Here is a 21,546-nt window from a genome sequence, read left to right on the forward strand (position 1 = left end):
ACTTTCTATCAAATTACCACCTACTTGTCAATATACATAAGAAGAAGACCTTTTTCTACCATAAGCTAAGTAGCATACAATCATTCTTAAGAGATTTTGAGTTTCAATGTCAAACGAAGTATTGTTAATTTCTTATATTTTCTCCGTTTCAATTTGTTGCTCTTACTTTTTGGTTTAATCTGTTTAAAAAGAACGATTCTTTCCATTTTTGAAAACTCTTTAAATTCCAACTTTCCAATGGCATGTTTACGATCACAAGATTTAAAAATCTTTTTCACTTTCTTAAATTCTATGTCAAGTCAAAACCAGACAATCAAACTGAAACGGTGGAGTATGTCATATCCCAAATGATTATAAAACATGTAAGACCAAATGGTTAAAAAAAAACCAGCAAATTATATTCTCCATAAAATAGTACAACTAACAATATCAGAAGTTAACAATCTGAAATACAACTTGATGAACATTATTAAACAACATTTTGAACATTTGGAAATAAGCATAATAATAATAATACCTAAGAAAACAAAGGGAAAAAGAGCTACTCAATTAAAATTAAGACAAAAAAAGAACTACTAGTAAACTTATGTTGAGATTCTTTTTTAAAAAAATGTAAATCATGTTTTCACCTCCTCTTATTTTTGCTTCCAATCAACAAAGCAAAATAGAAGAGAATCCTAAAGAAAAATCCCAAACCAATAGTGATCCAAAAACAAGTCCATTTGTTCAAGTCATTCACACCACTTTGCTTCAATATGTCTGATCCTGTTGTCAAACATGTTGTGCTTGTTATGTTCATTCCCAAAGTCTTGCTCATGTTTTGCAACAACTTGATCTTCAAGGGATCAGGGACAACCCTCAATGGCGAGGCGTCGAAAATCTGAACACCCTTTACAAAACACTTGTTGGCATCAGAAAATTCATTATGTAACACCCCTTGGTAAGGGTATTTCACTAAGGACATATAGTGAAACCATAACCAATAAGGAGGGATCCGATCGCGACTAATGAAGAAGCCACTGAACAGAAAGAAATAAGCTAGGATCGCGACCACGACTGTGTAGGCCATCATGATATTGTAGATGACACCAGAGAGGAATGTGACAAATGAACTCCCAGCCCAAAATGAGGCAAATAAGAAGAGCAAGAAGTAAAGGAAACCTGAAAAGCCACCGGCTAGTCCAACTGACCAATATGTTGTGACAGCAAAGGCAATTGAGAGGACTAATATGGATGGAAGTGAGATAATGGCATGTGAAACAACATAAGAGGAACGACGATAAGCGTTATAAGCAGTTTCTCTCATGAAAATGTACCTTTCTTGAAGAAAAACAGGAATGGCTTCAGCACAAGTGTAAAAGGTTGTGGACATTGCAAAGGCAAAAAAGCCTAGCCTTTCTTGAACCCCTTTTGGAGAATTGTCCAATTTCCAAAATATTGTGGCTAGGATAATCCCAGTGACAACGACAGCGCCAAAACGCATACCAAATAGCTCAGGCATTCTCATGGAATTCAGCATTGATCTTTTGGCTATCACAACCATATCTACCCAAAATGGATTAGCAAATTTTGGGACATTTGAAGAAGAAAGATTTGGGTCGATATTCGTTGCTCCTGAGACTAATTTCCCTCTTGAAACACTTGCACTTATGGCATCTTTGAGTGATGGTTTTGGTCCATTGTAAAAGCTGCTGCTGCTGCTAGTAGTAGTTGAGTGTTTTTCCTTTTGCCATGTTTTATTGAATTCCATCAAATTCTTGGTGCCATTTGGAGTTCCTTCAAGTTCTCTGATGAAATCCAAAGCAAACTCTATCCTGTTTTCATTTTCAGGAATTGGATTCCCAAATTCAGCAAAAAATTGTTGTAGACTTGAAGGAGGACTAATCAAGACCGTGTGTCCACGCGAAAGGATGATCAAACGGTCCAAAAGACTCAAAATTCTATAACTAGGCTGATGAATTGACATGATCACAATACTACCACTTTGTGCTATTCTTTGCAAGACTTTTACCACCATATATGCACTAGTGGAATCAAGTCCTGAAGTTGGCTCATCAAGAAACAGGACAATAGGATCATGAATTATGTCAATACCAATAGAAACACGCCTTCTTTCGCCACCAGAAACTCCCCTATGGCCTTCATCACCAATCACTGTCTTGGCAGCATTTCTAAGGCCTAATTGATCGATCAACACTTGAACTCTAGCTTTCTTCTTGGACTTAGATAAAGTCCTTGGAAGACGGAACTCAGCTGAGAACATGAGTGTTTCTTCAACTGTTAACATTGGGAACAAAAGATCATCTTGCATAACATATGCTGAGATAACCTTGAGAAGTTTTGATTCAAGAACTTCACCATTCAAAGTAACTTTCCCTTTAAGACTTTCCCTTGATATTCGATCTGCAAGGGCATCGATCAACGTTGATTTTCCTGAGCCACTAGCTCCAAGAACAGCCATGATTTCACCTTCTCTGGCTTCTCCTGATATGTCATTCAACAATACCTTCATGTTATTATCGGATGACAACTCATCTTCCTTATCTCCCCTCCTCAACCACCTAGGAAGTACCATTTTGTTTTTGACTTTAACACTATATGTTAGATTATGGAAGGAAAGAACAAAGGGAAATGATGAAGGAGTAGTAGTAGCATAATTAGAGTGATTCCCAAGTTCAAGAACTTGGTTTTGTTCCTCAGCCGAGTCGCCAACGCATTTCAATAGCTCACCTAGTGTGACAGAGACATTGTGCCTTGGTTTTCTGCTGAATTCTTGAAATTCCATGTTGTTTCTTGGGCCTAAAAATGGAAGATCACTGGCTGAAGACATGTCGTCACCTCCACAAAGACTAGACATATTTGATCAAAGTACTACTACAAAAACAGGAATTAACGACGATCAAATTCTGTAGCTAAACAACAAAATCCAGTCGTAGTGAAGGGTGTTAGGGTGTTTATGGTTTCTTACTAGTTTTGTCTAAAAACACACACTAAATAGAAAGGCAAATGTATGAAAGGTTCTCTTCAACAATTTTTTGTTCATGTTTGAGTCACTTTCTTTGTGAATTTTGGCTAAGTAAATATATTAGTTGATGCCTTTGTACAAGAATATAAGGTTAAAATTTTTATGTTTTCGTGTAATACTGAGGTTTGAAAATTATACTAAAGTAAGTTCAGTAGGTGGCAAGTTGGATGCCTTCCATTGAATAAGTATACAAGTGTATACGTAATTTACATCATCAACTACTTCCCCGGACTCTGCGCATAGCGGGAGCTTTAGTGCACCGGGTTGTCCTTTAAACTACTAGGTCTATGTTGGACATTTGATACGGGTGCAGATCTAGTAGTCTGATTTGTTATTGCTTAAATTTGGATTCGGGGATACGAATAGGAGTATATGTACGCACTAGTGTTAAGATAGAACCAATAAATGTATATTATGATGTATTTGAGTATATATTTTGATGATGAATTGAAGTTGTTAAATCAGAGCTGGTATAATTATTATTTTTTTTGTAATATTTTGTTCTTAAGTCATCTCATTTAATAGCAAAATGTTCCTAATATTTGTTCATAAGTAATAGCAAAGTGTTCCTATATAGATAATATTTTTTTCATAAGTTATCTCATATAATAATAAAGTGTTCCTATTTATATATAACATTTAATAAAGTGTTCCTATTTATATATAATATATTTTCTTCATAAGTTATCTCATATAATAGCAAAGTGTTCCTAAACGAAGTTAAGATTTTGAGTTTGTGGGTTTTAAATCACAATTTTTTTACTTACTAAGTTCTAGATAGATTTTTCTTTACATATTAATTTTTTTTTAAAACACTAATACAAAATTTGAACCAAAGTTATTGAGTTTTGCCGAGCGCCATAATCAGCATTGTGACTTCACCCCTAGCCATAGATGTAGTCGAAACACCCAGGTTGGATTGACCAAATCCAGTATCATATTGGGTGCGACAAGAATTTTGAAAAATCTAAACAACATAAAAATAATGTTTATTAGCCCTTTTCGGTTCTTTTTTTTGTTAAAAAAATAGTCAATGTCTTTTAAATTTCACAGGTAAAATTCAAAAATAATGTTCTAGAATATCACTTGTGTAATTTAAAAAGTTCATGATAATAACTATTTTTTAAAATTATATTCTTTAAAAATAATAAAGAAAATAGAAACCATCAAATGCCATAGTTATAACTAACCAGATTTAATGGGGAGACATTTTTTGTGTGTTTTTTTAGAAGAAAATATCAACCACTTATTCTTCTAACCTAATAAATTCCTTTCAAGTGATTTAGAGTAAATCATAACCTTTGGAATTTCATCAATTGGTTAGTTGAGAAGTAATTTACAACAATGAAGACTTTATTGGACATCATCACTAACATGACCATATGGTGAGAATTGAGATGATTAAGGACTCATTCCTAGATAGTCCGGTTCGAGCTCTAAAAATAAATAACATCTTGATAGGAAATGTTTCACCCAATTAATAAATTTCTTTGACGAAAATTAATCCTAAATCACCAAAGGGTATGTCGAGATGGTTGGGGCCCATCTACCTAAGATTTGTGGTCAGGTTCGAGTTCTAAAAATAAATAACGTGAATGTTTCTACCCCTTAATAAATCTCTTTGGGAAACTAATCATGAATTACTAAAGAGTATGATGAGATGGCTGGGATCCATCCACTGGTTGGGTTCGAGAACTAGCAACTCCTTGATAGTAAACCTTTCAACACCTTAATAAATCTCTCCGACAAAAAATAATCTTGAATTACCAAAAAGTACGTGAAATGATTGGACCCATCAATATAAGATCAATGGTCAGATTTGAACTTTGAAAAAATAATGATATATTGATAGTAAAAATTGAGCGTTTCAATCCCTTTATCAATCTGAATCACCAAAGAATATGGTAAGGTGGTTGGGACTCATCATTCCTTAATCAGTAATTATGTTCGTACGAATAAATAACATGTCGATAGGGATTAGAGAGCTTTTTAAACTCTTCAATAAATCACGTCAATAAAAATCTTGATTATCTGAGTAAATGAATTTCAAATAGTCGAAATACATATAAATGACGTAAAGTTTGGATAGCCAGATAGGTAATGTAAACTCGACTGTTTGTACAAAGTAAAGAAAACAATATTAATATCCATATTATAAGCCACTGCTACTTTCTTGTGTGTTTTATTTATTAGTTGAAAATAACTATAATTCATCTAATTTTTTATTGAATTATTAGTCACTTCCAAGTGGCTTATAATATGGTGGCCAATATATTCCTAATCTCTTTTGCACACGCCTTCATTTCTTTACGAAATCATTTTTGTTTATTTGCTACTATTATTTTCACTTTATTATATGAATGTGTTCTTACAAAAAAAATAATTAATTTTTTAATCTATACCTAAATCCCTCTCTTATTAATCTGGATTTTGTTTACTTTAGGTGTGGATGTTCATCTACTCTGGACCTAAGAATTCGTACAACTCAGCAGTCAAGAAATAGAATGTGAAAGTTATCGACTTAAAAAGTTAGGTCAGTTAATTTATCAACATGATCGAAATATACATTATTAGTGCATATGGTGTGTATAAATATGTATAATTGTATATTATATATTTATTTTAAGTATTTTTAAGTCAAAATAGTTTTTAAACATTTTTGGAGTGTGAGGGTAAAGTAAAAGAAATGCTTAAAAGTTATGAGCACTTGATTTTAAGCTAAAATGATAAAAATAAGCCAAAAGTCAAAAGTTAAAATTTATAACTTATGGTTTTTGACTTATAAGTCGAAAATTAAAAGTCAATCCAAATAGATTCTTAGTAAAAGTATACACAACCTATACATTTTGTAGAGTTTTTGGCTAAAAACATCCCTTACCTATGGGACAAACTTAAGATACATCCTCGTGTTATAAAAGTGAACAAAAACATCTCTTATCTATGTCAAAAATTACCCACTGGGTATGTTGTTGTTGTTGTTGTTGTATCTATGTCAAAAATTGCAATATTCATCCTTCCGTTAATTTCTTGGCAAAAACTAACGGCTATGGTCTAAAAGTCAACAGTTTGGCCTGACAACTTGGATTCAAGAAAAGACAAAATTCAAATTTGAATAAACAACATAAAATTCTACATACAACTTGCTTAGTTTTGTCATCTACCAATCAATTGATTCAAGTTCAATTTGCCAAATGCACACTTAAGCCAAAAAAGAAAAAAATATATCAAGGAATAAGTCTTAATAGATATGAACAAAACAATCAAAGTTACAATTGAAGCATTGAAATAAAAGAACTAACAGTAATAAATACAATGGAAAACTTATTTAAAAAGAAAAAAACTGTATATTGACCAAGTAAATCATCTCTTTTATGCAATTGTTGAAGCATTTATATCATAAAGAGTTAAGGTTGAAAGATTATACAAAAATGGAGTTTCTTGTACTAAGAATTTCCACTAAAGCCTTTACTTCCGTTGAATCCTCTGCTATCTTTCTTCATCCGACCTGTTTTCATTTCCGTTGTTTGTTGGCCTTCACTACTTGATCCAGACGGGTTTAGCCCATATTCACTCGTCAGATGACTGTACTGATCACTGTTGCATAAAAGCCGTCACGCGCCGATTACAAGGTTGAGGAGGAAAGGTACAAGGAATAGAGTGGGAGGAGGGAGGAAAAAAAATGACCATAGCCGTTAGTTTTTGCAAAGAAACTAACGGAAGGATGAATATTGTAATTTTTGACATAAATAAAGGATGTTTTTTGTTTAATTTTATAACACAGGGATGTACATTAAGTTTGTCTCATAGTTAAAGAATGTTTTAAGCCAAGAACTCCATTTTGTACATTAGTTAACCGAGAGTTTAGGATAGTAATTATCCCAATACTCATTCAACGTATATACCTATAACTTACCCATAATAACTTATCCACACAGATTGTCTCCGCCCGCGCCAATCCCCATCCTCCATAGTATTTGAAGATTATATATAAATACTTTTGCAACAATACTTTTTGTTTACTTACCGAACACCAGAAAATAAGTAAAAAAACACCACCTATTTTCCGGGAAAACATTCTTCTTTCATACCAAACATACCCTTAAGTAGATTCAAGAGGATATCTAAAACTGAGGCAATGTGAAAATTTACTGGAAGCAACAGCAAATGCACATTTACTTATTAAACTGTCAATAAAGACCAAGCCAAGGCCATAGGGGGATTCACTTTTTTACCTGTCCTTTCAACAACTTGAAGCAAAATATCTTTTCTTTTTTAAGATTAAGGACCAGTTTGGAGTTTTAGCATTTCTCTTGTAGTACAATGAATTTATACAAAATTTCGCTCTGTTAACTTTATACACTATACAACTGTCTCAATAGTTACTTCCAAGAAAAAGATTGAAACCAAAAAGCATATACAAGTGATTTAGGGTATTACCATGAGAAGAGGATGCTTTTTTTCTTTTCTACCTAAATGACATGACTAAGTGGTCCAATACCCAATTCGTCCTCTATGTCATCACTCTCTTCAAACAGCTTCAAGAATCGAGCTTGGTCTTGTTGTTTCTTTCTCTTTTGCCAATATTGGTAGGCAGTCACTGCTCCAAGAACTACAAAAGTCGTCACTAACACACATATCAGAAACACTAGTGCCCAGTGCATTCCCTTTCCCTTATTCCGCGGGACATCAGTGTGATTTGAAGCTAAAGAAACCATGCAATAACACAGACAATAAGTTACAGAATATAGAGAACATATTACAAAGACTCCAAACAAAAGGATAAGCATCCATATGGGAAGAATAGTCTAGATGCTATAAATACAAGAATTTTGTAGTGCAGATAAGTTGATGTTTAAATAATTTGTGAATTTTGTAGCTCAGTAGAATCGTTCCTAATTTAGACAAACTCAAACCATCATGGATTCCCTGAGTACCGAAGTCCCTAAGTGCCACAAAAGGATGTCAGAGGGGACATAATGAAATAACATTTCGAACAAAGATGACCAGAAATCCAAATGATCATCATCGCTTGCAAGGGAAGTGCAACTTTCCTTTTATTCAGTTTCATTTGAGAAGTGGTCATATGAAATACTTCAATTGTAGAACCAGGCAATTTATTTTTATTTACATCTGTGTCGACAGCCCTAAGTGAAGGTAGGGTGGTACCATTGTCTTTTGATAGCAGGGCCAATTACAGGAGCCCAACTCCTACATCAAACTGAAACTCAAAGATTTACCACCAAAGCCTTTTTCTTTTGATCAATCATTTTCTAGAAAAAGAAGGGCAAGAAGCAACTAGTTTTGCTTTCCCTCCAAGAAGCACTACATATCTTCCAAAAGATTGGCATAATTTTTATTTACTTTTTTGATAATTGAGTATCCCCTATGAGTTATGGGCCAACTCTAACTGACCCACATGTTTGAAAACTCAGGGGGATGACCTGCTCCTGTTTGAATATCAGCCTTCTTGTCAGTAGCAGTGTTTGAATTAGAGACGTCTTTCCACACATTTTGTGTTGCAGCATTACCACTAAATCAAAGCCCTGGGGCAGAGATTGGTGATACATTTAGAGCCTGTTTGGATTGGCTTTTGGCTTTTGACTTGTAAATTTCTAACTTATGGCTTATTTTTGTCATTTTAGGTTAAAACCAAGTGCTTATAAGCACTTTTTGAATTTACCCAAAGCACTCCAAAAATGCTTAAAAGCTATTTTGGCTTTAAAGCACTTAAAATAAGTCAATCCAAAGTTAGATGCTTATGTTGATCAGCGTCAACAGATCTTAGACAACATAAATGAATTTCCTTAAGTACTTGAGATTGTAACTATATGTTACAACATTAATTGGGGGGGGGGGGAGGGGGGAATTCCGAGCATTTATGAGTTTATATGCAGTAAAATACCAAATAGCCTCAAGTTCATTGTTGTTACACAGAATACACCACATTAAACAAGGAGAAGAGGAGACAGCAAAAGATAGAATACTCACCACCTTCAAGAGGGAGGAGACAGCAAAAGATAGAATACTCACCACCTTCAAGAGGGACACAGTCTGGACACAAAAATGTGGCATTGAATTCTTTCTCCTTGAAATGAATATACTTCCCATCAGGTCTAGTAAAATCAGAAGCACAGAACTCCCATTCATCAAATATATCATCAGGCTTTATAAATGAGTCTTTCTCATATATCCCGCATCGTTTGCACCTTTTTTCTTCAAGTTCTGTCAGAGGCTAAAAACATTAACATGCAACATCATCAGTCAGCTTCCGAAAGAAGATGTCTTAGGTCATGCACATTAGATCAGCAAACTTGTGAACTTCTAAAAGAACAGACACAGACAAGCTTGCGAGCTGGAACAGAAACTTCCAAATTACGACAACAATAATCTAAAATTGGAATATAAATCAAAATACTTCCGTTGATGCATAAAGCAAACAAACACCATAGTTTATTAAGAATAGGAGTCTCCTCTGCCAGACAGCCACATATATGACGTAGGCTTGTAACTTACTCAGGATTGTCCTGTCTAAACTTTGAGTACTCCCATGAATCAAGAAGAAAGACTTGGAAGGAAATTATGAAAAGAAAGACTGTACACATTTCTCTGAGTCCTGGTTGCAACTTGAAAGTCCTCTCAAGCTTTAGATGATCAACTGTTTAGTTTCATTTCCTTTCTCTTTATATATATATATATATATATATATATATATATATTTATTTATTTTGTGGGGGAGGGGGAGAGGGGGAGGTGTTTCACATTGCAAAGCCCCCTCCGTATTCATCCACATACTAGTTATGTCATAGCATTTGAGGAGTTCTGGTTGAAATATGCACACAATTGAAAGTTTATGCGTTTGTTAATGGGTATTTGCCTTCAGGCACAGCTATTCCTAGGTTGAAACCTAGAAACTCCACCTCCATAAACCCCTCTTCTCCATCTCCCAACTTCAACAACCAATACCATTGCCACCAGGTGAGCTACCAGACGACTTCTCTCCCAACAACTGTCCCCAGTTAGCACTTCTCTTCCCAGGCCTGCAAATGCCCTCAATATGCTTCCTCCACATTTGATCGTCTGCTCTCTCTTAGTATTTCCTTTCCACCATTAACTATAGCTTAAGATTCTTGGAAGTACCCCCATCACATAACAATGGAAAACCTTTAAGCCTAATCCCAACATCTATTCCTCGAAGCAAAAGAACAAAGGTAAAGAGAATTAAACAAGTGAACTTTCACAACTCCATCAGCCCATGGAAATCAGTGTTATCAATCATTTTGAAAGAAGAAATGACTACAATCCACTGAGAGGTGGGATACTAAGTTATCATCTGACGAAGGATGACTTCTTCGGAGATGGTCTACATTGGAAACTGCTTCTATAACAGTCCTTTTCCTCCTCAATGAGGGGTATCGGGTAAGAGACCGTATACCTCTTTGGAGCATATCCTTCCACATTAACTAATACAGAGTCTTCAAGAAAATACCTCTGGAGGTAACCTAAACTAAAAAGGGTAATTATTACTAGAATAATTTCTAAACCTTCTAGGGTAGATATTGATGAACTTTGTTTCTGAAACTGTACATCGAACTAGAACTTGGCTTGCACAATTCTGATTGACAATGTTGACCTCACGGAAACAAATGATTTTTTTCCTAGAACACATTTACGGACTTCACGAGATACTCTTGTTTTAGCTTTTCCTGCTTTCAACAAGAATTTAACCAGGATCAAATTTTAGTAATTGGCAAATGGTATTGTTAAATAAAGGGCATAAATTTGAGAAGATAAATCTGGTTATATTCCACCTCTCTTTGAAATTATAGAAAAATTTCAAGAGAACTATATAGTACAAAATATGATGAACCAACAAATTTGCAGTAGTTAAGAAATCATTAACTTTAAGGGTAGTTTGCCCAATAGAACAGCTTGGAAGGCAGCAGTAAGAAATTGAAAGTGTGTACTCCCTCGATTTAGGGATCAGTACCGTCTTCCCCAGTGGGTAGTGGGCATGAATGTATTTTCCAAGATCTAATGCATTGGATATAGGGCTGCATCTAGTTGCTAGAAACAGTGGATTTCTTGGCTATCAATTTTTTAAAAAAAATGTAACACAGGATAAGAAAGTACCCCTTCTCTCTTTACTACCATGTTCATTTTACTTAACTATTTTTCCTGATGTGTGTTTTCAGTAGGTTTTCTACTTTTTGGTATACTTCTTCTATATGAGCATGTTTTATTTTGCTCGAACATCAATAAAAATGTTACTACTTGATAAAAAATTCTATCGTAGTAGATTAACAGAGTCAGCATAACTCCCTCAATGTCCAAAGCATAGCCGGTCTCAAACCCAAACAAAGGAGGAAAATTGTTATAGGTTTGACAATCTGGTACAAATAGTCAAACTACAATCAATCCTCTTAATCACAAAGGTCATTTGGTAGCTAGTTTGGAGGTGAGCTATGCAAGTATTAAATCCTACATAAACGATACCACGTTTGGGAGCTTGATACGAGATAAGTTATTCATCTATAATTAATACAATGTTCGATTTGTAATTTAAAAACCCACATAACTAATATATGTATAAATTATGAAGAAATTTATGTATTACTTGAGGTATGATAGAAAGTGGAATAACTAAACCCCACATAACCCATGAATTCCCTCGTAACTAATCTCTGCATAACTCTAATCAGCTACCAAACCAAATGACCCCTATAGAGTTCATCTAGTCAACCCACACTAATTTTGAGATTGAAGGGTAGTTAATTGATACAATTGAACAAAAAGACAGTATTTTTGGCAGATAGTTTCATGTTAATTAGGAAGGAAATTAAAAAAATTCAAACATTTTTCCAAACTAAACAATTGCATACCTGCCAAGACTCTTCTCCCTTGAAAGTATACAACTCATGTTTCTTCTTCACATCAGGCAAATATATTGTTCTATTTTCACCTTTACACTGAAAATAAACTTCCGGTGCTGATCCGAGAAATTCATGAGTATTATATATTTCGATCGAATCTAGTGTTACAACCGCCGCTGTAATCAATTCTGCAGAAAAAAGGAAAAAATAAACAAAAATCACATAATTTTCCGTCGATTAGTTCACTAAAATCAGAAACTCGATTAGTTTCTATTCGAGTTTTCTCATGAAAATTACCTGGAAACGAACTGAGAAGAATCGAGCTACACAAGAGCGAAAGGAGAGGAGGAGGAAGAGGAACCCTAGGCTTTAAACGACGACGCATCGCTTTAGAGATTTTCTCTTTTTGTTGCTTTTTGTGCAAGGAATTGGGTTTGTCTGATCGAAGACGACGATGGAAGCAAAATTTTGTACCTAATAAGTCGGCTTTGTTACCGACCATTTTTCCTTTCCAGTTTTTTGGGTATAAAATCATTTTTATCAGACAGTTTTTTATATTGGATACAAAGTTATTTTTGTTGTAAAATACACTAAATGGAGCAAACAAAACGGAGAGGATAAGAGAATTAAAAGGAGAGCAGAGGAGGAATTAAAAGAAGAGCAGAGGAGGAAAACAATTTCGTCCGTATTAGTGTGTTTAATTCTATGTACAAGGGTAAGAATTTATAGGAGAATAAGAAATGATTGTGGTCAAGTTGCCCACTTTTAGTGGGCCCCACATGAAGAATATAAAATGAAAGTAGGCAAGTGGACATTCCACTTATATGTGGACACTCCACTTAACACTCCCCCTTGGATGTCCACGTGTAATGTGTTTACATAAAAACACTTTACAAGAAATAATATACTAAGTTATTCTGATGTTGTGTCTACATATTTGATAATACGCCTTGATTGCTGCCTCATTAAAAACCTTACCAGGAAAACCCAATGGGACAAAACCTTGGTGAAGGGAAAAAGAGTGCAGCGCGTATTTACTCCCCCTGATGAAAGCTTCATTTGATATTTTGGAGACGGCGCATTCCAACCTTATGCCTTAGCTTCTCAAAAGTTGATGTTGGTAATGCCTTTGTGAATAAATCTGCAAGATTATTACTTGAACGAACTTGTTGTACATCAATTTCACCATTCTTCTGAAGATCATGTGTGAAGAATAATTTTGGTGAAATGTGTTTCGTTCTGTCTCCTTTTATGAAGCCACCTTTCAATTGAGCTATACACGCGGCATTGTCTTCGAATATAATTGTGGGTATTTTAACATTATTTTCTAGACTACATCTTTCTTTGATGAACTGTATCATCGATCTCAACCACACACATTCTCTACTTGCTTCATGAATTGCTATTATTTCAGCATGATTTGAAGAAGTAGCAACAATGGACTGTTTTGTAGATCGCCATGATATAGCAGTCCCTCCGTGTGTAAACAGATAACCTGTCTGAGATCGAGCTTTATGTGGGTCTGATAAATAACCTGCATCTGCATAACCAATAAGGTCTGCGCAACCTTTGTTAGTATAAAACAAACCCATATCAATAGTACCCTTCAGGTATCGCAAAATATGTTTGATACCGTTCCAATGCCTTCGCGTTGGGGATGAACTATACCTTGCTAGCAAATTGACAGAAAATGTTATATCAGGCCTAGTTGCGTTAGCAAGGTACATAAGTGCGCCAATAGCACTGAGATATGGTACTTCAGGACCAAGAATTTCTTCATCCTCTTCTGGAGGTCGAAACTGATCCTTTTTCACTTCAAGTGATCGAACAACCATTGGAGTACTTAATGGATGTGCTTTGTTCATGTAAAATCTTTTTAAGATTTTCTCAGTGTAGGCAGATTGATGGACAAAAACTCCGTCTGCTAAATGTTCAATTTGCAGACCTAGACAAAGTTTTGTCTTTCCAAGGTCTTTCATTTCAAATTCTTTCTTTAGATATTCAATTGCCTTTTGGACCTCTTCAGGGGTTCCAATGAGATTTATGTCATCAACATAAACAGCGAGTATAACAAACTCTGATTCCGTTTTCTTAATAAAAACACATGGACAAATAACATCATTAATATAACCTTCATTTATTAAGTACTCACTTAGGCGATTATACCACATGCGCCCTGATTGTTTCAGACCATATAATGATCTTTGGAGTTTTATTGAGTATACTTCCCGAGACTTTTTACATGCTTCAGGCAATTTTAATCCTTCTGGGATTTTCATGTAAATTTCATTATCAAGTGAACCATAACGGTAAGCTGTAACCACATCCATTAGGTATATTTCAAGATTTTTATGTACAGCTAAACTGATGAGATATCGAAATGTTATTCCATCCATAACCGGTGAATATGTTTCTTCATAGTTGACTCCGGGTCTTTGAGAGAATCCTTGTGCAACGAGGCGTGCCTTATATCTTACAATTTCATTTCTCTCATTTCGTTTTCTAATAAAAACCCATTTATAACCAACTGGTTTTACACCTTCAGGGGTTTGGACTACAGGTCCAAAAACCTCACGTTTAGCAAGTGAGTCTAATTCTGATTGAATTGCCTTTTGCCATTCTGGCCAATCACATCTACGTCGACAATCTTCGACGGATTTAGATTCAAGACTTTCACTATCTTGCATGAGATTAATTGCAACATTATATGCAAAAACATTATCCACCGTAATTTTTGATCGATCTAAATTTATCTCATCACCGGTAGAACTTATTGAAAGTTCTTCATTCACTCGAGTCTCGGGTTCACTGATTTCTTCAGGAATATCAGGATTACTCAAACCTTGACCTTCTTCAGGAAGTTCGTGTGTAGTATCATCTTTATTATTTCTTACGCTTCTTCTTCTAGGATTTTTATCCTTTGAACCCAACGGTCTACCACGCTTCTGGCGTGTTTGGGATTCAGAAGCTATGATACTTGTAGATGGTCCTTTTGGGACATCAATTCGGATAGGTACATTCACTGCAGGGATATGTGACTTAGTTATCCGTTTCAAATCAGTAAATGCATCTGGCATTTGATTTGCTATTGTCTGTAAGTGGATGATCTTTTGGACCTCCTGCTCACATGTGCGGGTGCGTGGATCAAAATGTGATAGTGATGAAACTTTCCACGCAATTTCTTTTTCTTTTTCTTTTTCAGGTTCCTTTTTCTCTCCCCCTAATGGCGGGAAAATTGTTTCATCAAATCGACAATCTGCAAATCGAGCAGTGAATAAATCTCCAGTCAACGGTTCAAGGTATCGAATTATGGAGGGTGAGTCAAACCCAACATATATGCCCAACCTTCGTTGAGGGCCCATTTTTGTACGTTGTGGTAGTGCTACAGGCACGTATACCGCACAACTAAAAATTCTTAAATGGGCTATATTTGGTTCATGACCAAATACTAATTATGACGGAGAGTATTTATTATAATGTGTCGGTCTGAGACGTACAAGTGCTGCTGCATATAAGATAGCATGACCCCAAACAGTAATAGGCAATTTTGTTTTCATTAGTAGAGGTCTTGCTATTAATTGTAGGCGCTTTATAAATGACTCTGCAAGGCCATTTTGAGTATGAACATGAGCAACAGGATGTTCAATTTTTATCCCAATTGATAAGCAATAATCATTAAATGCTTGGGATGTAAATTCTCCAGCATTATCAAGGCGAATGGCCTTAATTGGATAATCTGGGAATTGCGCCCTTAATCTTATTATTTGTGCTAACAACTTCGCAAACGCTAGGTTGCGAGATGATAATAAGCACACATGAGACCATCTAGATGATGCATCTATTAGGACCATAAAATATCTAAACAATCCACTAGGTGGATGAATAGGTCCACATATATCTCCATGTATACGCTCTAAAAAGCCAGGAGATTCGATGCCAACCTTCAGGGTCGATGGTCTGGCAATTAATTTGCCTTGATAACAAGCAGCACATGAAAATTCATCATTTGTAAGAATCTTCTGGTTCTTTAACGGATGTCCAGTTGAATTTTCAAGAATTCGTCTCATCATTATTGATCCAAGATGACCTATTCGATCATGCCATAGTACAAATATATTTGGATCAGTAAACTTCTGGTTTACGATCATATTTGCTTCAATTGCATTAATTTTTGCATAATATAGGCCAGATGACAGAGTTGGTAATTTTTCCAAAATATATTTCTGGCCTGAGACACTCTTGGTTATACCAAGATATTCAATATTCATTTCATTTAATGTCTCAACATGATATCCATTTCTGCGGATATCTTTAAAACTTAATAAGTTTCTTGGAGATTTAGAAGAAAATAATGCATCTTCTATAACAATTTTTGTCCCTTTAGGCAGAATTATAGTAGCTCTTCCGGAGCCTTCAATCATTTTGGAATTGCCAGATATCGTAGTAACATTAGCTTTTCTTCTAAGCAAGTTGGAAAAATATTTCTCGTCTTTAAAAATAGCATGAGTTGTTCCACTATCAATTACACAAATATCTTCTTGATTGATCATTGATCCAAACAAAATTTGAGGCATTTCCATATTTTCTTCACAAAGAAAGAAAGTAAATATTATAATTAATACATAATTTATTATACAAAATTTTATTTTATTACATGGATCTAGAAAAATACAAACATAATATTTAATACATACAACAACAAAGAGAATTGTTTAAATATTATCCGGCTTATCAACATTCATATTTACTTCTGGAAAATTAAAGAAATCAGCTACATCCAGATGCATGGGCTCAATATTGTCCTCAGAGATAAAATTTGTCTCTGGATTATTTTCCGCCCTCTTTAACGATGCCTGATATAGCTGAACCAAGCGTTTTGATGACCGGCAAATTCGCGACCAGTGCCCCACACCTCCACATCTATGACATATTGTTTCTGAATTATTCTTCGGTAAAGCTTCTGGCTTTTTACCCTGCCTTTTATATTGCTGGTTATTTCTCGGTGTTAGCCGAGCATCATGATTAAAATTTCTTCTCTGACCACGACCACGACTGGGGCCATGGCCTCTTTCTCGTTGGTTAGAATTTGCCTGATTCACTTCAGGGAGTGGCAAAGAACCAACTGGCCGACTATCATGATTTTTCATTAATAGTTCATTATGTCTTTCAGCAATAAGAAGGTGAGAAAGTAATTCAGAATATTTTTTAAAGCCTTTTTCGCGATATTGCTGCTGCAGAAGCATATTCGCGGGTGGAAATGTGGAGTATGTTTTTTCAAGTTTATCTTGTTCCGTGATTTCATCTCCGCATAAAGTTAACTGAGCTATAATTCTAAATAAAGCAGAATTATATTCAGTTATATTTTTAAAGTCCATCAGTCTCAGATTTAACCAGTCATAACGTGCTTGTGGAAGCATGACCAACTTCAGGTGGTCATACCTTTCTTTTAAATTTTTCCACAATTTCAAGGGATCTTTTAATGTAAGATATTGTAATTTAAGACCCTCGTCAAGATGGTGGCGGAGGAAAATCATAGCTTTTGCACGGTCTTGACTAGATGCCGTGTTATCATCTTTGATGGTGTCTGCCAGACCCATCGATTCAAGATGAATTTCGGCATCTAGTGCCCATGAGGAGTAATCTTTTCCAGAGATATCCAAAGCAACAAATTCAATTTTTGAAATATTTGCCATTTTATAGAAATAAAATTAAATAAAATTCTTACCACTTTTGTTACCTTGAAAATTAGCCGGAGCCTCGTGCTGATAACGTGTTGTAAAATACACTAAATGGAGCAAACAAAACGGAGAGGATAAGAGAATTAAAAGGAGAGCAGAGGAGGAATTAAAAGAAGAGCAGAGGAGGAAAACAATTTCGTCCGTATTAGTGTGTTTAATTCTATGTACAAGGGTAAGAATTTATAGGAGAATAAGAAATGATTGTGGTCAAGTTGCCCACTTTTAGTGGGCCCCACATGAAGAATATAAAATGAAAGTAGGCAAGTGGACATTCCACTTATATGTGGACACTCCACTTAACAATTTTTATATAAGTGAACTTTTTTAAATTATAATTATTTTTTAAAGATTTTTTTTATCATAGTCTGTAATATATTTATTTTAATTAATAACTACAATCATCTCATTATCTTTCTCTTCCCTCTTTCTGCGTGTTTCTTTTTCTTTTTTTCTTATCTGTTTTTTTTCTTTCTCTTTCACCCTTTTTTTTAAAATAATAATTAATTATCTTAATTTAAAATTAATTTTAAATAATACTAAAATATTTAAAATTCACATATAATACTTATAATATATTTATATTAAAAATATTTTAATTACATATTCACCATATTTATTGAAAGATGCGTATAATATGTATCATAAATTGATTTCAAAATGTATTATAATTATTATTTATTTTTTCTCTTATTAATGGTGCTAAAATATATTATTGTATTATGAATATTTTATTATATATTCACAACGTACATTGAAACATGCCTATAATATATTGAATTCAAAATCTATTATAATTATTTTTTATTTTTCTCTTATTAACGGAATATATTATTATATTAAAATATTTTAATTATATATTCAACACGTACATTGAAATGTGCCTATAATATATTGAATTCAAAATCTATTATAATTATTTTTTATTTTTTTCTCTTATTAACGGAATATATTATTGTATTAAAAATATTTTAGTTATATATTTACCACGTGCATTGAAACATGCTTATAATATGTATAATACATTAAATTCAAAAATGATTACAATTATTGTTTATATTTTTTTTATTGTGTTAGAAATGCATTATATATGTATTTAATAAAAAAATTATCTAATTTAAAAATAGTAAAATCATTATTTTTATAATATTCAATCCAAAATTAAGTTTAAATTGGGATAATTAATTATTATATTTTAAAAAAAGGAAGAAAGAGAAAGAGAAAGAGAAAAAAGGGGGAAAATGAGAAGAAAGAAGGAGAGAGAAAGGGGGCCGAGGAGGAGGAAAGAGAGAGAAAAAGAAAAAATGGACAAAAGAAAATAAAAAGAAGAGAGAGAGCGGAGGAAGAAAGAGAAAAATTATTATTTTTTTACTATTTTTGGTAAAACAAATATTGTTATTTTTGGTAAAATTAAAACATATATTAAAACTCGTAATTAATGCTATATGCTATATTATTTAAATAAATGAGTCAATATTATACCTGTTGAGTTTCTTGGATACAAAATCGTAAAAAATATTTTATTTTTAATATAAAATTTTTGATACAAATTTAAATTTAATCAGACTTCAATATAAGTATCAAACATGAAACGAAAAATTCAAAAAAAATAAAAAATATATGTATCGTCAACTAGTGTCATTTCATGTAATATATTACTTTATACATATTATTATTATTATATATTTAGTAAAAATTTCCAATGATGTGATATGCTTGACACCATTTGCTCAATTTAACATACACGCATTATACAAATTGAAGGGTGATATATATCTCTTTCTGTCTTTGTTTACCCATTATTATTTGAATTTCGAGAGTCAAATCTATTAGTTTTGATCGTAAATTTGAACATGAAAATTTTAAATTTCTTAATATTTAGAACTATGAAAAAAATACTACAAGTTAGAATAATTGTCAATTCAGAATATTGAAAAGCATATGACTTAATTGCAATAATAAAAATATTTATTTAACTCTTAAAATTCGAACAATGCCACGTAAATGGAGACATGGAGTATATATCATACTATATGATAATTTTTCATCATTGCTTTATGTTGTTCCTCCTTATATTCAAACTTAATCAAAACCAAGATTGCCAACATTGCTATTTTCCATTGCCATTGTCATCGTCATTGACTCATTGTCAATAGTTATATTTTTGTCAAATGTCAATGGCTAAAATATTCCTAGCACCACCAATTTTTTTGGTGTTGTCCATCTTATTAATATTCATTACTTCATCACAAGCAACTTCACCAACCTTTGATTGGGTTCAACAAGAATACCTAAAGGCTCACAATGATCTAAGAAGTAGTGTTGGTGTTCCTCCTTTGCAATGGGATGCGAAATTAGCCGCTTTTGAGTATGATTGGGCTACTCAAAGGAAGGAAGATTGTAATTACAAGTAAGAATCGATGTTCAATATACATAGTCCTCTTAAAATATTACCTAACCAATTTGTTCATTGACGAGTCAATTAAGACATAATAATCGTAGTTAGCCCCCTCGAAAGGCTTAGATCAATTTGGACATGATTGTGTAGCTAAACTTTAGGGTGATTTGCACAAATAGGGTCTTCGGTGACACTGTTTAAATTTTGGTCTCGTTAAATTTTAAAAAAAAATGCAAAAGTAATTGTTTTGCCAGAAACTGAAGCAAAGTCCTAGTAGATTGCCACGATTTCTTATTTGATACGACAAAATTTGCTTACAACAAGTTATGGTGATTGTATCCTGGCATTCATTTGGATCTTTTCAGTCACATACCTTAACAAGTTATGACGATCATTAATATTTTTGGTCAGATCCTGATAGAATGCGAAGATCTTTCAGCATTTGTAGCTGAAATTCTGACTCAAAATTAGTATACAAAATCATATCCGGTCGCCATGACATGTTGTGTAAAAGTTTTAGCGGTACAGTTTTGCTTTAAAATTGATTCGAATTAACTCCAAAAATTAATAAATCCATTGCGTCTTCTTCAATAAGTTTTTTTCAAGCTAAGAAAAATTTCAACAATTGTGCTCTTCAAAATTTTCAACCAAACCAAATAATTAAGGATATACAATATAAACTCATTGGAACAATACCACACAATTACAATCATAAATAAACAAGGAGAAGGAGGGGGAAAAAGAAATTTCCTCGCGAAAATCTAAATTTACTAAACTTTTGTTAAATAGGCCGAAAGATAAATGGGTAATTCGTCCTAAATTTACCCATAAAAGAATTTATCAACACACACATTTTTTTATGATAAAATTCTATTTTGGTTGTTTAGATATAGTCATGAGTTCAATTTGGTAACTAAACAAATAATTAGAAATAAATATTAAGTTGGACGGGTTGGACTATTTCCACGATTCAAACTATTGATCTAATTTTAAAGTGACCAACTTTTAAATACAAGGTCAAAAGCAGCTATTTGTGCAAATCTGCCCGTCTTGACCAAAACAAATTTTACACATACTATGAACTCAACTCTTTTATTGACTCAATAGAAATTTAGCCTAACTCGACCATTTGACACTCGTAAAACTTATTTATTTACGGGCAACATTCGAATTTACGGGCAACATTCGACCGGCCCATACGGAGAGAACATCTTCTGGCAGCTTTACTCAGAGACACCTGCAACTGGTATTGTACAAAAATGGTTTGATGAAAAGAAAAATTTTGATGAGGTGAAGAATGTTTGCAAATGCCAGCCAGAAAAGGCAGGATGTGAATTTGGCCATTATTTAAATATAGTATGGAAGACAACAACAAAAGTTGGAAGTAGTGGCAATGTTTATTGCAATGACCAAAAGGGTGTTTATATTGTATGTTCATATGATCCTATTGGGAATTATAAAGGTGTTAACCCTTTGAATCCTGATAATAATTCCACAACTAAATCCACTAACCTTTGA

At 33.6% G+C, this 21,546-nt stretch overlaps 3 protein-coding genes across 6 annotated transcripts; 1 reads left to right on the forward strand and 2 right to left on the reverse strand.

Annotated features, from left to right (window-relative positions):
- Nucleotides 1-429: 429 nt before the first annotated feature.
- Nucleotides 430-3,117, reverse strand: LOC129882184 (ABC transporter G family member 20-like). The gene has a single exon (XM_055956369.1). It carries the CDS (start codon nt 2,855-2,857, stop codon nt 626-628), a length of 2,232 nt encoding a protein of 743 aa, XP_055812344.1. The 5' UTR covers nt 2,858-3,117; the 3' UTR covers nt 430-625.
- Nucleotides 3,118-6,385: 3,268 nt separating this feature from the next.
- Nucleotides 6,386-12,421, reverse strand: LOC129882185 (uncharacterized). 4 transcript variants are annotated; one of them, XM_055956371.1, is made up of 5 exons: nt 12,193-12,420; nt 11,905-12,083; nt 9,056-9,257; nt 7,463-7,727; nt 6,386-6,619 (listed from the first exon to the last, which is right to left on the reverse strand). In XM_055956371.1, exons 1-4 carry the CDS (start codon nt 12,395-12,397, stop codon nt 7,495-7,497), a joined length of 819 nt encoding a protein of 272 aa, XP_055812346.1. In that variant the 5' UTR covers nt 12,398-12,420; the 3' UTR covers nt 6,386-6,619; nt 7,463-7,494. The 4 variants fall into 4 exon arrangements, with proteins under 4 accessions (XP_055812346.1, XP_055812347.1, XP_055812348.1 ...); XM_055956372.1 differs by lacking the exon at nt 6,386-6,619 and having other exon boundaries at nt 7,351-7,727; nt 9,059-9,257; nt 12,193-12,421; XM_055956373.1 differs by lacking the exon at nt 6,386-6,619 and having other exon boundaries at nt 7,351-7,634; nt 12,193-12,421.
- A 7,386-nt stretch (nt 12,422-19,807) lies between these two features.
- Nucleotides 19,808-21,546, forward strand: LOC129881974 (pathogenesis-related protein 1-like). Its single transcript, XM_055956083.1, has 2 exons — nt 19,808-20,039; nt 21,206-21,546. The coding sequence occupies exons 1-2, from the start codon at nt 19,808-19,810 to the stop codon at nt 21,544-21,546; spliced, it is 573 nt and encodes a 190-aa protein (XP_055812058.1).

The sequence above is a fragment of the Solanum dulcamara genome, chromosome 3 (assembly GCF_947179165.1).
Source record: "Solanum dulcamara chromosome 3, daSolDulc1.2, whole genome shotgun sequence".
Classification (NCBI taxonomy): Eukaryota; Viridiplantae; Streptophyta; class Magnoliopsida; order Solanales; family Solanaceae; genus Solanum; species Solanum dulcamara.